Below are 18024 nucleotides of genomic sequence, written 5' to 3' on the forward strand. Positions count from 1 at the left end.
TAAATATCCCTGGCTCGCACTTGCGATCGCCCTGTCAGTATCCATACTAGTCTATCCGGCCCCTCCCGAGCAGATATAGGTAGAGCCAGGATCATCTCTACCAACTGCTCCCCCAAAAGCCTCCCTAATCAACTCCACCCTCCAACGGTCCCCCCCGGGCTCCATCAAATCTCTGACCCTGAGACCGACTAACCTCGACGTATCCACTATAACCGGAAGTCTACTCATCGGCTGCTCCATCACCCAGCGATCCTCCAACACATCAATGGACCGACCAACACCAATAGCCCATCTAATCGCGGGAAGCACCAACCCTGCTCTAGCACAAATCTCCCTCTAGATCGGTGACTGGCGATGCCCAGTACGGGCCCCAGGCACTAGAACGCCATACTATCCCACTCAACAGGCATAGCCCTTCCTTCTATGTTTCTTTCCCACTCAACTGTCCGCCACCACCTAAAACCAAGCCCAGTTAACCTTAGAACAAGATAAAAAATTATATACAAGGTATGATAAGTACAGAAATCCGACTCGGACCCGATTCAGATCCGAATTTTTTGAATTGGAGCTAAATTATATATAGACCCAACCCGAATGACCCATTGGGTTAGAAATTTTTGTTGTGGACCTGATCAGACCTGACCCGATCTTCTATTGGATTGGATCTAGATCTAACATTAGGATCCGAATAAGGAACCGGGTTGGATCAATGTCACTTATGACCCGATCCGAGCCGATCCATTTGCCCCCCAAATTTTAGCTTTGTTTTTGGACAAGTTTGTTAAAATGTCTTAGAAATAACAACAATTGAATGAGAACCATCTTGACCATCGAAGACCAAGATATGATGCATACATCATCTTAGACTAACAATGTCCCAACAAGACCACTATAATACTAGCAACCAAACATACCATCATGAGACACTTAAGCGAACGCATTTCCTATCTGGGAAAAAAAATCATAGGTATATTTAGCACGCCTGGAATGAGTCACGAAGGAACCAAGCACAAGCTGTAACCTCATTGTGGATGTTATGGGACGCAGTATTGAATATTAGATAATAAAAGGGCACGTATTCTTCGAGGCATATCGACCATATTGGTTGCCTTCCAGAACCTAACACAACGCATTACGGTGTGCCAATGTCACATGACTCACATCCGCAAAGCATGCATCAAAGACCGGTCAGAACCGCACGCATAAGATTCTTAGGTAAGAATAATGACTTGCTTCATATTTCTACATCAAATTAGGAAAATGATATGCAATCGGTTGGCCTGTCCTTCCACAGGCTAAGTAGGACATGGAGGTTTATGAGTCATGAGAGCCTCGCACATCACACGCCAGGGTGTCTTGAATCATACAAAGCATACACGTGTCAACATATCTGCTGATGTCCACAAATCACATTGTTCATTAAGTTCTCTCTAATTATTGGCATTTAGTAGGTGTTCTTGTGAATATTGCCTGTTGAAAGCCAATTATTCTAACCTGCCTCCATCTTACTTCCTACCGCTGATTTGATGAATTATCATCTACTAGAAAAAGAGAAATTATACTCTACACCAAATGCACCATATCAGTAGTGCATCATATATGCCAACTGGATTTATCATTTCCATGGACCCCATTCATCATATGGCTAGCTTGGATTGCTGTTCCTCTCATTTTGTGCTCATTTTGTCTTGCCGCTGGCCTGCAACCTTACAAATCGTTGCAGCAACAAGCTGCCACATAGCTAAAATTTATATTTTGCTTCCTCTTCTGATTTAATGACTTAAGTGACAGGTTCACATAATCCACATAAAAAGACAATAAGAATAAATCATGAGATCGCATCCATCAACATATGCTTATATATTTAAAATTAGATAAATTGCATGTCATTGATTGATAGCAATTCCTGAAATCATGCACACGCATTGCGCGTGCTGAATCAGCATTTATCTAATAAATCAGCATAGCCGCCTCTAATAATGCGATTGCTTGACTGCAGGACCGGTGCTTGGCAACCACTAGACCGCATCTTACGAGCGAAAGAATGATTGGTGTTCCTTCACGCATGGACCTCAAACAATTTGAATTTTTCTTCAGCCTGCATAGATCTTGAACCATCTAGTAGGCAATCCAACAGTTAACATCATGAAAGAAGATGAATCATTCTTTCATGCAAGAGAGCGTAGTTTGCACTGCAGAGTCCAATGCAGCGCTCGATAAATGTTACTGAAAAATAGATGGCCATCAAACAAGATATCCTTACTTGTTTGGTAACTGCCCATCTTCCAAAAATGGCCATCAAGCGTTGCAAATTAGAAAATCTTAGATCTCGTGCAAAAGATACACCCCGAGCTCTATCATTAGGTGCTTTGGTTTTGCACCAAGGTCAACATAAACACATAATATACTCAACTCTTCTTTATATAAATTATAGATCAACGTACTAATTTTTTTTTATTATCGATTTAACTTATAAGATTCGTTGTCCCACACCTGCAACCGGTTCATCTTGCCATTATTGGGTTCTAGTTATTCCATATAAACCATCCACCTGCACATTATTCACAATGGTTTTTGGGGAATTAAAAGATTGTGCGTCGCTCATCAAAGTTTATAAATATCTAGCCAGCCCAATCAGGACAAGAAATTCACGTACGCTGCCGAACATACTGACTGTTGAGAACCACACACACCTTCATATATTGAACCTAAACTTCCGACAACCTCTGAATTCATCCGGAGCACACCAAGTCGAACTCAATCGCATGCAGGCACATGAATCAAATGGCGAGTACAAGCCCTGGCAGGGAGCGTCGCAGGTGCACCCGGGCCTCACTCTGCCACACGGCCGGGGAGTCTCGGCTTCCCCTGGCAGCACTGCTGGCCCCGAGGGAAATCTGGCTGAGCTCCCTCACAGTGACCCAGGTGTTGAAGTACTCCCTAAACCGGGTGATGACCCCGTCCTCCACGTCCCAGGCATGGACCCAGTAGGCCTGGTCCCCCTCCCACCCCTCCGCCACCACCCACCCCCCCTCCCCCACCTCCGTCACCCTCCGTGGGTCGAACCGGAAGTGATCTCCGTGCCCTGCCTCCCCGGTCAGCACCCGCCGCATGTGTTCGCACCGCCGCGGCCCGTGGAACCACCACTCCACGTCCTCCGCCATCATCCCTGCCACCGCCTCTGCATCGCCCCTCGCCAGCGCTTCGTACAGCGACTCCACCAACCGCTTGTTGCCGTCCTTGGAAGACGCCATACGGTAATGTGGAGTTCTGGACTAGGGTGGTACTAAGAGAAAGCAAGTGAAGGGTTCTTGTGGGCAAGTCTCTGTGATTCCAATGTATGGAGATGGAAGAGGGGATGTGTTTTTTTTTATAAGCTCGTTCTAACTTTCAGTGTTGGAGTTTAGCTATGGAGTTTAAGCCACGTTTGGTGGGAGTTGGTCCAAACCATAGTAACGTAGATGTGATCTGCGACCATTTCCATCCGTTTGTTTAGAGCCAAAAGGAAACGCTTTCCGGGGAGTGCAGAAAGGAGTGAGGTGCGGTCCGGGAGTGGAAGATTTTGAAATGACAATGTTGCCCCATGTGATGGAAAGCTATTTTTAATGTTCGGTTGCTCGGCTTAGATATTATCGAATAGAACTTTTTAAAATAGTACACTTCAGTTTTGTTGGAAAAGGAAGCTATCTATATGGAGTTGTAGAGGTTAGGAGGATGGATGGAATTTAGGTTGAATTGTGAACCACACCTTTGGTTTTTCTTTCCTGGCCTAGCAATCACCTTCCACTTGATCCATGTGTTGGGTACATTCATTGTCTTTGAATTAATGAGGAGAAACATGACATTTACTCAAAAAATTTGGTCCAGGAGTACAATCCCTTTTCCATGATTTAAATAGCACTAAAATGATAGCAAAGAATTAAGTGTCATATATCTTTTCAAAAAATAAGTTGTAGAATTAAGATTGTCAAAATTTGATTCAGAGAAAAAAAGTGTGAAAAGGTTTGATAAAAAAAAATCAATTAGACATTGTTAGCTAGATAGAAAATAACATGATGCATGTTTAGTATTGAGTTGCAATAAATTATATGATACATCGATATCTAAGTTGTCAGCTTTTTTTTTTCATAAGGTATTATGATTGTAAGAAGCTAGTAGATAACATCAATCTCTTTGTGGAGCTCTATCCTTTGAGCTGAGTTAACCTAAATCTAACAATTAATAACTATTAGATGTGTAAGTGATTTAGGATCAGGAGGAGATCTAGAAGCTCTTTAGCTGCGCTGTTCAAAAGGGAGGGCAATTTAGTCATTTACCACGTTCTTGGGCCGGAAAGAGGCCAGACGTGCTTATCTGTTTGACGGCTTTCTTCATTCGTCGTTTTCTGGGGACGGGCTTCTCTGCGTCGCTTTCTTTGTTCATTCGAGCCGACAGGAGTATCATTGTACAGCGGGGGGCCCTTCAATGAAAAATACCGTATTTATCCTCTCCAAGAGCATGAATTACAGCCCAATGATAAAATTACCACATTATTACCTAGTTGTAACACGCCATACCTGTCACCTTTCTTGGTTAGATGCATACATAACTACGTTAAGAAATAAAAACCTAAGAATTAATGCATCATACTCTGGAAAATATTAAAGAATATCTTTCGAAGTATTCTACCGCATCTCTCTCTCATATCCGATCAATAATTCTAGGCATCATTGATATAATATTTTATTACCCATGCTCGAGCAATTTTTTGAAAAGAATAAAAAATTATAATGCGGATTGCTATGATGTAACTGGAAACTTATTTTATACGTCACATTGTTACATACTCCAAAATGAGGAAGTGTTGCTTACTCAGATGTGTTAGGTCATAAATAGGCCCATTGTAAGGCTAATTTTGGATATTTATGAATATGAATCTAAGTCGGTCTGTAATTTTATAATTTTGCTGGTTGTATTAAACTAACCCATAAATTTTATAGAATTTTCAGCCTAACCATCTAAATAAATATATTTAAAAATAATGCAAGTATAATTAGAAAACTTTTTAGCGAGCAGAGCGGTGGGAATCTATCCTCACTTCGGCAATGTATAAATGGGTGCAAAAAGGACTTAAGCATCATCCTACTAGTCATACCCATCTGGGTTCGGGTTCCAGTCCTGAGTAATATTATCCCTGAAGATTTGGACCTAAATACGGGTGGGAATTTCTTCAAGTGAAAATCCCAGATTTGAGTCCGAGGCCATCTTGGTACTTGTTAACCTGTGTGGGGCTCCATCATAGTGTGAAGAAAAAAGAAAAGAAAGAAATAGGTACAGAGAAAGTAAAAAAGAAAAAATAAAAAGGAGAGGACCCATGTAGATGAGTGAAGCATTTAGAGCCACGAGTTAGGCTGCAAGTCAAGCATTCAGAGATTATGAGTTGGCTCTCGTCAATAGCTTCACAAGTTGGACAATCTTCAACGTAGCCCACCACATTATTGTTGAGCATGGGCCTCTGGTTCCAACTTATATCTGATCAAGGCTATCTTTGCTCCATGCTACAATCATTATGCACTCGACAAGGTGATATGGAGGACCGCTTGAGAGAGAGATATACCCGAACAGGCTCTGCTCGATCGTCTCCTTCAATACGTGGTAACACATCTCTCCTTTGGTGCTGACTTCCACTCTGACGCATTATATGGCCTGCAAGATATCTCAGAGCTGGACAAAGCTGCAAGATGAGGATCCATAAGAGCATGTATTTAATTTTACACCGGTTATACAATAGATAGATTTTAGTTACTTATACAGAGCTAAGGATGAGATACTGCATTATTACAAATGGTATCAGAACGTACTTAGCTCATAATTTATATAGACTAAAAACACAACAACATAAATTTAAATTGGATTTATAATACTTGTAATTGAATTTGATCAGATTTGGATATTTAGCTTGATTAGAATGCGAAGTAGGTGAGGATTCATATAGGTACGTGTTTAGCCCTACGTTAACTATATGATATATAGAGTTTGAATACTTATATAAGATTAAAAAACTCAAATAGTATTTTTGGGCTAATCCTTTGGATGAGGTCATCATTTCTACACCGGCAACAAAGCTGAATCTGAACATTCTTCAATTCCCATGCCCCGGTGTCCAAGCAGCTATTTCACCAACAAAAACCGTATCTTTCTCAGAACCGCAGCCATAAAACCCTAAGATATATACGAATAACTCCTGATCGAATAACATAAAATTCATGAATGCGATATTCCAGAAGGTGGATATTAGTGAGAATAACCCATCCACCCCATCCCTTCCAGGGCTTGGTGCGAGAACTACAAAGGAGGAGGGTAGAAATTTTCTGTGAGGGAACGACGAGAGATGCTCTGCGGCGGAATACGATTTAGTTAGCGTGGATCAGGAATGAGGAATTTGTGATCGAGTGATTGCGAGCGGAGAGACGAGAACTCCAAACGAAAAAGAACAATGGCTGCGGGCAACCCAGCATGGACGGACTCGAAGATTGCGTGTAATCCTGGGGATAGATATCCTCTTCGGGCTATTCGAATCGGTGGTCGGCAACCAGACACACGGCTAACACGTGTAGTTGGGGACGTATTACACATCCCTTATCCCTATCCTTAGCGGGCAAATAATAGCATACAAAAATGTACATCGTTGAAGCATGGAGTGTATGACGTTGTTCGTAGTCCAAGCCACAAACTAATGGTGCAAAGAGTGCATTGTAATAGGCTAGGGAGCGCAAGTAGGCTTTTACAATGTGGAGGATGCCTCAGATTAAGCCCATCTTAGCCCGTGGAGAACTGGGCCAATGCTCGGCCATTACACTTTCTCATAGAACTTTCTTGCATGTTGTTTTGGCATAAATGTAACATCTTCATACTCAACACATACTACTTCTTAACAACTATACCCTACACTATGTGCATTATGTGGCTGCGCACACCACCAATCACAACCGCTCATTTCTATAAGCCCCATGCATCAAGCGTGCATCTTGGTACATAGCTACAGGAACAAGCGGTTGTGACTGGCGGCATGCACGGCCATATGGTCCATGCAGTGTAAAGTAAGGTGTAATTTCTTTGCTGCTCTTTCTAAGCCTATAATTATGCAAACTCCAACAAAGAGAATAAGGTGATGTTATCAAGCTATGCTTATGCTAGAACTGCCCACTCACATAGAAATTTTGTGGAATTAATGGGAAATATGAGGGTTTGGTGGCATCATGAGTTGCCAAACTACCTCCGCGTGGGCACAAAGGAACGTCTATTGTGGTATTATGGTCCGTTAAGATCGAGTGGGCTGGACCTCTTAAATGGAAGCCCAAGTGGGAACAAGGACTATCTTGGGTCTTAGTGGGTGATCCAAGCCTAACAAATTGCCATGCCCCAAGCTCCAAGTGTCTCACTGATGCCTTCCCTTTCTTGTTACTGCTCTGTTTTTTCGATGGGGGAAGTTCCGCAAACAGTGTGGATATCATTTGAAAATGAGCAGTTCAGATAGAATCGAACTTTCGATTGATCCGGGGACTTGGGATCCTATGGATGAAGATATGGTCTCCATGGACCCCATTGAATTTCATTCAGAGGGGGAACCCTATAGAGATCGTATCGTGATCAATTCCATGAGTGGCTGTAAACTGAGAGAAAGCTGATGAGACATATTCTCCCCCTGAATCCTTTGCTAGTCAATGAGAGCCTATTTTTGTCTTGTTGACCCACGAAAATGGGTCTGTCCGACTTTTACCGCCGATGGGGTTACCACTATTTCTGGTCCAAAGCGGGGATTTTCGTATCTTTGCTCACATCACATTAGTCATTCCATTCCTTCCGGATAACCTAAAAAGGTGCGTGCAGGCCCACCTAAGAGTTGAATAGATAGGGGTACATTCATATTTTCATATAGGGCGATGTATACGATGGGATATAGTTGAAGAAGAAGAAGAAAACAGGTTCTTCTCTTGAGCCTATTTTGTTTGATTGATCTTGCCACTGAAAACAGGTAGGTAGGTCGGTCTTTCTTTCATTCACATTTCGATGAAGAATGCTTCATGTGAGAATTGACATTTCATACATAGATATGGGACATAAAGTTTCCATAAGTAACTAACTTTAAAATGAATATTGAGTAGTACGAGCATAATACTTATACACTTGGGTCCTCTGAGCTGCCATAGGATTTTGCAAGTGTAAATTAGAACCAGAAACATACCATAAATAATGACGAAAACAATTTCTAGAAAGAATAACATAAAGAATGATTTAAATAAAAGCAAAGCTAACTATAATATATATATATATATATATATATATATATATATGCACGTTAGAGAGATTATAACTCACACTAGGTGCACCATGTTGGCGGCACACCATGCCAAAAAGATTTAAGATTTTTATGTGCCTCAATCATCATGCAGCTGGTCTTACATTGTCTCCCCCTTCATCTTTTTTTCGAATTGTTGGTGTGGTGTACTGCTGATATGGTGCACCTGATGTAGGGTATAATTTTTCTAGCTAGTGTGCTGTGTTATGATTCCTCCCTTTGAATTGGCATCATCAATTGTGCCATGTGATTCGGGAGTTAGTTGAGCGACTTTTTTTTTTGTCATATCATAATAACTATTAGATTAATGTGCTGAGTAGGTAAACTACTCCTATTTCTCAAAAAACTAAAATATTTTTGAGAAATTTTTCTGAATTACCGTAGTACTTCACTGCTCTTTCAGAAACTAATGTACCCTTCCTTCTCATCCTTCACCTCCTAGTCCAATGCCCCGTTCCCCTCTTTCATCTTCTCTTCTTTTCGATAAAAACCTTCTCAAAAGATTCCAGTAACGATTTGGAAGTGGAAAGGAGGCATAGAGCCGTTGATGGATGATTTAAAAACATCAGTTTTTTTTTCTTCTTTTTTAAATTTTACAGTAATGCAATGCTCTATGCTTCCCACCAAAAAAAAGAACATCAGTTCCTTTTTTTTTTGTTGTTGTTAGTATATGATGCATGTATATTGAAGGAACTGCCTTTATGGAGGCAAGATTTTCGGCCATGACCAGAGTGGTAGGAAGAAAAGAAGACAGAGAAGGGAAAATTGATCATATAAAATAATTTCACACTCTAATTAAAAGACCTGCACTCATCCACTTTTATATATGTGCGTCACAGAATAGGCCCACGGGCCAGAAAGAAAGCTAGTGTCTTAGATGACAAGCAGAGGAAGCATCAGCTAATGTGGGTGTGTGTTACAGAAGAGGCCCAAGGCCCAAAAATGAAAGCTAGTGTCTTAGATAACAAGCAGAGGAAGCATCAGCTAACAAAAGCTTTGGGTTCACCTGCACTTTGGAATAGGATGAATTGATCCAGTGGATAACAATGGGTGAATCTCCTTCAACCAAGGCCTCAAAAGCTTTATAAGTGTACATGATTGTGTGAATACCATACCAGGCAGCGAGAAGCTCTGCGTAAGATACTGAAATTTTTGGAACTAATTTTCCTGCTGCTATATCAAACGACCATAGTGATCACGAATAGCATATCCTGCTGCAGCCTTATCATATCAGCTGGGAAAATAAGAGCTTACTCCTCCTCCTTCCAAGTGCGATCATTATTGATGAAATCTGCTGCGGAGGAACATCCATATTAATCAATGTAGGCCATGAGTTAAGGGGAACTGAAGAGCACCATGGATCCTGTAAAAAAATCACTAAGGTGCCTTCTGCGAGATTCCAAATAAAGTTGTACTGCAGCTCAGTCCCTTGAGCTACAATTTGACTCCAAATGGATGAGCATTTAGATGGCCGATGATAGTTCCTCCGCGTGCCAGTTTGCGGCTGAATCTGAGTCCACAAAGAGTGCGCATTTCGCACAAGTTGAGCTGCGATCTTGCTCGAAAGAATCTGTTGTTTTGAAACAAAAGAGCGAATAACTAGACCACCAAAGCGCTTTAAACAACAGATGAGATCCCAAGATAAAAGATAGCATCCTCTCCTATTAGAAGTGTGAGGACCCATGCGTTGTAGTTAGTTCCACATCGGTTATTCGTCGAGAAGATCTTGCATACGTATACAGGACTAAGGAATTCAAAACAATACCTTTTAGTTAACCTTTTAGGATGAAGTTCTGGATTGTGACAAGATAAGTGATCCCAAAAAATGCACAAAACTCTTTTTCTAAGTGACAACACATTGAAATTGAAATGCCTACATAAGGCATAGAGTAAATAGGTATCGAGAAAAGAATCGGCTGAACTAAGGTTGCTCTCCCCACAAACGAGAGAGCCTTCCATTGCCAACTGCTAATCCTCTTATCCACTTTATTGAATAAATATGCATAGTTAGGCGATTGGAGTACAGCACCAGAAATTGGAACGCCCAAGTTGGCAAATTTGTCGTCTAGTTGAGAAAAGAGTGAGAGGGCTGAACATTAGGTAAGATTTGTGCAAATTAATAGCCCGACCCGATAAAGCACAATAAAGGCCGATCATGGCTTTGAGACAAAGTATCCTATGTAGTAGCTTTGGCCACAAACAGATAATCATCAGCAAAGAAAATATGCGAGAGTAGTATCTCATCTGCTTTGTTGATAGGCTCAAAAAATCTTTGTATTCAACAGATAGCTGCAACAACTTTGAGAGCATGTCAGAGCACATATTGAATAAGAAGGGTGATGACATACATCATTGGCATAGTCCCAATATATATATATATATATATATATATATATATATATATATATTATTTTTTACGTGATTGCATGCCTCTTAGCAAAGGTAATTTGACTCTGTCAAATCTTTCTTTCTCTCTGTATCATGATCATTTGACTTCACAAATAGCAGATTCTGTGAGTTGGTATTCCCCATCTGCCAGGAAGCAAGTGCTTTTTTTTAATTATTTTCATATGATAATTAATTTGCTGTTGGACTTTCGAAGTAGTATAATGACAAGCATGCTACGCGATTCTCAAATAATCTATCGACCATCAAGCATTAAAAATTATTGCACTGTTCTTTATCTAAAATTATTTGGAAGATACTAATGGGGATCTTATCCATCAAACGTTAGATGGGAGCTTCCGAGCTATTACTCCATGTGGCGTAACCCTTAATCAACACACATCTCCCTTACTCTTGCTCTTTGTTTTTCATTCTTTTTTTTTTCTCTGCTTTCTTGTTATGGTTTTCTAATTTGTAATCTTGTTTTGTTTCTTCTCCGTATGATGTTCTCTCATTATCTTTTTTTTGGGATACAATTTATTATCTTAATGGCATGGATTTTTATTATATTTTAATAAGATATATTTCATTATTTTAATGAAGAGTTCGGGTTGTATCTTCCACACAAGGATAATTGATCGTCTTTCACAATGTCAACCATTGGATGGCATCTTGCACAGACTTCAAAGCACTCCAAATTTCTTCATCCAGCTGCATAGATCTCAAAGCGGCTATTGTGCGATCCAACGGTGAATCTGTAGGAAAGAAGGTGAATCATTTTTTAGTATGAAAGATACAACTCAAACCCTATCCTAAAAGAGAAATCGGGTAACAAACATTGATTTAATTAAACCTTGGCTAAGGATTTGTTTTTAGAATGATTTGATTGCTATTTGCATGATCAATATAAATAGGAAAAATGCTTGAGGGTATCCCATATACAAATGAAAAGTTTAACAGTCCGATAACTATTGATTTGGCAACTTGTTTATTAACTAACCTATGTGTTCGGGGATGAATCCCATGAGTTGCACTAATCCAAAGAGAATTGTTTATATGCATTTAAGAGCCCCATAGCATCTCATATAATAGAAAGCAACTCCTTAACATCTACAAGGAAGAAGAGTAGGATATCCTATTTGTTTCTTTATCTAGATGCGAGTCTCGCATGCACCATTTTCTAATGCGGGCCTTTCTATCAACAAAACCTCTATATTCTCATTTGACAAAAAAGGGATAATTTATGGAGTTTGACAAATTTAAAACATCAACTTGTGCCATTCTTGAGCTTAGATTTGTTAGTGCCATCCATAGAAAGATAACCTCTTTGTTTAGTGATTGAATGATAGAGACCTTGTTGTGAGTATTACAGGTAATGCAATGGGGACCAACTCTCAGTGGCGAAGAGTTCTGTTGCACTGTTTGCATGCCATGTAGTTTACGAGAGAAGGTGATATAAAGCAAAAATCCACTTGCGCCATGCAAAAATGGCCAAAGGTATGGTAGTATGCCAAAAAAAAAGAAAAAAAAAGAAAAAAAATCTTTTCGTAATCGAGCTAGATCCTGCAGTAGATTTCTCTTAGATTAAATTATTTTTTTTAATTTTTTCATAGAACATGTTGATAATTCGTTGTAAATTTCTCACACCAATAGACAAATTAACTTTAGAAAACATTTTCTAGCTAGATAATGTTTAATCAAAATTGTTCCAAATTTTGGAACTATTTCTCTTGACTCTTCTATTAGAATTGTGGCTTACCTCAAAGGCTACACCATTTTATTTAGTAGAACAGGGTCGCAAAAGAAGGCAAACAAATCTACTGTTGCTCATCCACTAGTCGCTTTGAGATCTATACAGATAGATGAATATAGAAGTTTGAGCATTTTGAGATCTATAAGATGGGTCAAATTGGCTTGGAATTTTGGACGATGTATCTCCAAACAGATTGCCAGTCCAAGAAATGAGTGGCTTCTGACCGAACAATATGGACCCAATTTCTGTTAAGGATCATTCCCATGTCATAAAAGAATGGAAGCCGGCAAGTGGCACAAGAACAGCAAGTGAGCCCCATTTGGGCCAGATTTGCCTAGTGGGACATCCTACTTCTCCAGTGGTTTTGGACCAGGAGGTCACCAGAACAAGTAAGAGCATTTCCATCAAAACATCTAAAAATGTTTCCTTTTTTCTCTCCTTTTTTTTCCGTTCCTTTTCAAAATGTTTGAAAATTTATCATCCAAAAGTTGGCAATTGGCAGCTCCTTTTTCAAAATGCTTGAAAATTTATCATTCAAAAGTCGGCAATTGGCAGCTCCTTTTCAAAAGCCATGACTTGGGATCCTTGTGGCATGTTTAGAATGGCTCAAAACCAAGCTACTTCTCTCATTATCTATTTGACCGGTCACCTCGAGCAAATAGCCTTGGTCAAAGTTTGGTGGAAATTAGAGGAGTCAACTAGTAGCCTTGCTCAAATTTGAGATTAAAAGGTGGCAGGTTGCCTTTCTGGTGATGTTTCTTTGATGAGTGTACTGCGAGGTTAGGTTTTGAACTTTTGATGCATGGATTTCTTAATGACCACTCATTCCGCTCGCATTTATCCAGCTGAAATACGACACTCGATAATGCCGTAAACCTTGCCAGCAAAAATCTTTAGGCAAGATTCGATGCTCTACCGTCCTTGGCAGTTCAGCTTTTGTCTCCTTCCCGTTGAACTAATCCTCAGTTGGACTTCAAAATATACTTTGAGGATTCCAGTGTGGACATAGTACTCCGGGTTGTAACCTTAGCAAAAGCTCCAAGGTGACTCCTAGCTTGCATTAAACGCCCTCAATTCCAAAATAACTGTTCATTCTTCTCTTTTTTAAAAACACCCGATATATAAAGGACATTAAGCCCACGGTTAGAATTGAAATTTGGAATGGAAATAAATTGAGGCATAAATAAAATTTGAATAAAAAATAAAAATTAAATTTTAAAAAATTAGAGCATCTAAATGGATATAAGATTTAGCCGGTCAAATGGCTAAAATATGAGCCACGCATTTTCATTTTCATTACAGTCCAACTCTTTTCAGCTAAACATACCCATAATTTCTTAATTCTATATTTTAATATGGTTTACTTTGCTATAATTGGCCTGTCGGTGCCCTACAAAATTGCTATCAACCTGATGCCCGGCAAACAACTAATTTTCAATTTCATTAAAATAGTAAAATAAAAAATCGGAAATCCTTAACCAACATATATTGATACTGCCCAAAAAAAAAATCTAGAATTATAAATTTATAACGAGAAGGAAAGCCATAAACACCGTAATTTTGTGCACATCACATCAACGTCGGTAATCTTAACTGCCCCTGCATTAAATCAAAACAGCGACAAATAATACCAATTCCAGAATCCAAATCGAATTCGTTCTACGGTTATCGCTTATCTCTAAGATAGAATTAATATGGTGTTTAACTGTTTTTTTTTCGTCTTTGGTGACCTATCGGGGGCCCACAGGTGCTCCAGGAACGGAGCCGCCTCTAAAGTGCGATTCGGGAACTTTCTGAGAATCGGCCCCACCCCAATCCCGGCCCAGTAGTCTCAATCCATCAACACCTCTTCTTCGTCACCGGCAGACTCCACCCTCTTTCAATATATATATATATATATATTACATGAAACCAACGCTAATAACACCCAGGACCTCTCCAAATCTCTCTCCCCCTCACAGACAGTATGACCATTGTGGAAGCGAGGCCGGAGCAAAACCATCAAGGGATCCCAGTTCTGGGGTGGGAACCTGTCGCTCCCCAGCACAAAAGGTACCCTTCTCAGTACATTTCTGCTGTTCATTTTTAGCTAGGAATTAGTAATATTGTCACGCATGAGCTCTGGTAACATGGTCTTTAATTTGGTGTCAGCTCCTTCAATGATCGAATCTCGAATCTTATTGATATAAATATGTTATGCCTTAGTTTAGGAATATCAGATCGTCTCGATGGATGGTTTACAGCTGCTATTTCACGTTGTAGTGTAGCCAGAATATTTTGTGTGCGGAGATTGAGGTTTTTTTTCTTTTGTCCATAGACTGGAAGGAAAGGTGGCGATCGTGACGGGCGGCGCCCGCGGGATCGGCGAAGCCACCGTCCGCCTCTTCGTCCGCCACGGAGCCAAGGTCGTCATCGCCGACATCGAGGACTCCCTCGGCGAGTCCCTGGCCGCCTCCCTCGCCCCCGCGGCGACGTTCGTCCACTGCGACGTCGGCTCCGAGCCCGACGTCGAGCGGCTCGTGGACCGCACCCTGGCGCGCCACGGCCGGCTCGACGTCCTAGTCAACAACGCCGGCGTGCTCGGCCGGCAGGCACGCGAGGCCAAGAGCATCATGGCGCTCGACGCCGACGAGCTCGACTGGGTGATGCGCGTCAACGTGCGGGGCGCGGCGCTGGGGATGAAGCACGCGGCCCGGGCGATGGTCGCCGGGGGCCGGGCGGGGAGCATCGTGTCGGTGGCGAGCGTGGCTGGGGTGATGGGCGGGATGGGCCCGCACGCGTATACGGCATCGAAGCACGCGCTGGTGGGGCTCACCAGGAACGCCGCGTGCGAGCTGGGCGCGCGCGGGATCCGGGTCAACTGCGTCTCGCCGTTCGGGGTGGCCACCCACATGCTGGTGGACGCATGGCGGGACGGCGACGAGGGGGTGGATCGCGGGACTCCGAGTGCGGAGGAGGTGGAGAAGATGGAGGAGATCGTGAGGGGGCTGGCGAATCTCAGAGGGCCGACGCTGACGCCGAGGGACGTCGCCGAGGCGGCGCTGTACCTGGCCAGCGACGAGGCCAAGTATGTCAGTGGGCACAACCTTGTGGTGGATGGAGGTGTCACCACCTCAAGAAATCTTATTGGGTTGTAGTTAGGACGAATGATTCTTTTGATGCAAAAACGTTTTTGATGTAGCAATGGATTTGTTTCAATAGAAGAAACTCTTAATTCCAACTTTGTTTATGATCCTCTTTTCTCCAGAACTTCAGGTCTCTACACAAGCACAGATTCCCATCTTTTTCTCTGACTTCATTTGCAAAGTAGAATCTTAGTAGTATTTCAATATGATTTAGATGGAACGGAAGCAAATTCCTAATGAGCCATAGATAGTTTCAACATTGAAGACAAGACTACTTGGCTTCATGGATGGTCATCCATTTTTTTCAGCAATTGTGATCTGGTGGTGGACATTGAGTAATAATGTCGAGGTTCAAGTTGGATCAACCCCAGAAGGAATAAATTTTTTGCTTATTTTGATGCATAATCAGATAAATTTAAAGACGATATGTTTAGGTTGATGATTGAGTAGCCAGCGAGACACTTCAGTGCAATGTGAAACTAACATTCCTGATGACCGTTACCTGAAGCCATATCTTGTTCATGAGCAAATTTCCTTGTGTGTGTTATCGAAGTTTTACAGTTAATTTCCTTTTCTGCAATCCGATTGTTGATCATAATTCATGCAAAATTCTAGATACTTGTAACATGACAAATTAAATGAGGAAGACCGGAAGAAAAGAAAGAGACAGGAAACCTTTCATTTTAAGTTCTCTTCAATGCATGTATTCAGCTTACATCAACATCTTAAAGCACCTTGACCATTTAGGTTGCTAGCTGTCGTTTTACTCAAACTTGGCAAGTTAACTGTATCAATTTTTGACTTATATGAATGTCTCAGGACACCTTGGCTAGATGCCACTAAGATAACATTTTATAATTGCTAGAAGCAGCTGCATGAGGTCTTCCAGGGAAAAGGCAAGCCAAGAAGTTAAGAATTCAAGATCAGACTCCATTGACCAGATCAAATAGTGAATTTATCAAGGTGATGGCATCATCTTCAAGGAAAGAAAGTTGCTGAAGAAAATGAACTGGCTAGTCTACGAAAACTTTGCCTAGTATTTGAGTTTCAATGTTTAGCAAAGCCCTAGAAATTGTCAACTCAAAAAATTGCACCCAAAGCAAGGTACTCGGTGATTCCTAATTGCATCCTTATATGAAGTTATTAGGAAAAGTTCGCGAAAAAGAGAACTAGTGGTGCTTGCAACTCATGACCAGAGTCTCGATACACTATATATTGTTTAAAGCAATGGTGGATGGCTTCAGTTCACTAACAGGAAAACATTCAAAAGGTTCAGTCAAAAAGTGAGGGAAGAACTACCTAATTTTCCTAATCTCAATCTTCTCTTAGGAGAAGTCCCAATAGTTAGAAGCAAAAAGTTTATTAAAATTTATTTCTCGTTCTCATTTATTTTTTTTCAAAAAAGACAGATATTAATTACAAGCAACTGACAACTTTCCATATCTACAGTCGTTCTGCTTCAATAGAAAATTGTAGTGGTTGTGAATAGGGGGTCTGCAGTGCCCAAGAGAAGAAAAAGAAACAGAATACCGATCAAACCTGAAGATAATAGTTAGAATACTTTATGCTATACGCTGAATCCTCCAGCCCATAACTATATAGATAGACAACGATGGCTTGGAGTACCATACTCCCGTTTGCTTGGGGAGACGTGGCTCCATACCTAATAAATATAAAGGATTGTAATAGCTTCAGTATTCAAGGTCGATGACTTAATAATGTTTTTTTTTTTTTTAAGTGAGAAGAGGCATTATTCCACTAGTGCGAACATTGGAGTTAGTTATGCGAGATTTGGGCCCATCATGAGGAAGTATAAGGATCTCGGTCTTCAGCACTGCGCTCTAAATGATGGTCATAACAAGACCCTGTTGGTGATTCTGCTATGTCCTTTCCTACAAAGAAACACTTCTTGTAAGATGTAACAAGGTTTTTATTTGAGATTGCCAATGTGATATGAGAGGAGCCACTTCATTCGCAGAGTCTGGGATTGGCCAAGCAGTGAGGTCCTTGACTTTTTTTTTTTTTTTTGACGATAATGGGAGGATTAAAGCACCCAGATTTTATTAAGTTGGTAGAGAAGTTTTTTACAGAGTATGGACAAAGGTTCTTAACTATAACTATACCTTTTTTTTTTTTTTGTCGCCGACCGATACAGCACTCGATACCAGTTCAGCAATTCTTGTTCCATCCACAGCAATGCCATAAAACAGGCAAGCATTATATGAATAGCGTCCATGATGCTGACTTGAAGATCAAGAAATTCACGTTCCTGTGTTGTATGGCTCCAACACCTGAAAGTTGATTGCATCACAACCATACAAGAACTGGAAAAAAAAAACCTTTTATGGAGCGAAATGTAAGTTAACATACCCAAAACTGTGTTTGCATTTTGCTGAGATCAACCAGTTATCAGAGGATGTATC

General features: G+C 40.9%; 2 protein-coding genes across 2 annotated transcripts; one reads left to right on the plus strand and one right to left on the minus strand.

The window, feature by feature from the left end:
• Window positions 1-2305: 2305 nt before the first annotated feature.
• LOC103721510 (wound-induced protein 1) lies at window positions 2306-3771 on the minus strand. Its single transcript, XM_008811761.4, has one exon. It carries the CDS (start codon window positions 3252-3254, stop codon window positions 2781-2783), a length of 474 nt encoding a protein of 157 aa, XP_008809983.3. The 5' UTR covers window positions 3255-3771; the 3' UTR covers window positions 2306-2780.
• Window positions 3772-14408: 10637 nt separating this feature from the next.
• LOC103721517 (sex determination protein tasselseed-2-like) lies at window positions 14409-15697 on the plus strand. Its single transcript, XM_008811768.4, has 2 exons — window positions 14409-14528; window positions 14794-15697. Exons 1-2 carry the CDS (start codon window positions 14443-14445, stop codon window positions 15611-15613), a joined length of 906 nt encoding a protein of 301 aa, XP_008809990.2. The 5' UTR covers window positions 14409-14442; the 3' UTR covers window positions 15614-15697.
• Window positions 15698-18024: the final 2327 nt, after the last annotated feature.

The sequence above is a fragment of the Phoenix dactylifera genome, chromosome 13, assembly GCF_009389715.1.
Source record: "Phoenix dactylifera cultivar Barhee BC4 chromosome 13, palm_55x_up_171113_PBpolish2nd_filt_p, whole genome shotgun sequence".
Lineage (NCBI taxonomy): Eukaryota > Viridiplantae > Streptophyta > Magnoliopsida > Arecales > Arecaceae > Phoenix > Phoenix dactylifera.

What these genes read in the sequence shown, in the direction of transcription:
- LOC103721510 (XM_008811761.4), bottom strand. Translation starts at nt 3,254, where the DNA reads ATGGCGTCTTCCAAGGACGGCAACAAGCGGTTGGTGGAGTCGCTGTAC.
- LOC103721517 (XM_008811768.4), top strand. Translation starts at nt 14,443, where the DNA reads ATGACCATTGTGGAAGCGAGGCCGGAGCAAAACCATCAAGGGATCCCA. An exon ending in GTCGCTCCCCAGCACAAAAG is followed by an intron (nt 14,529 to 14,793) that starts GTACCCTTCTCA and finishes TTTTGTCCATAG; the next exon opens with ACTGGAAGGAAAGGTGGCGA.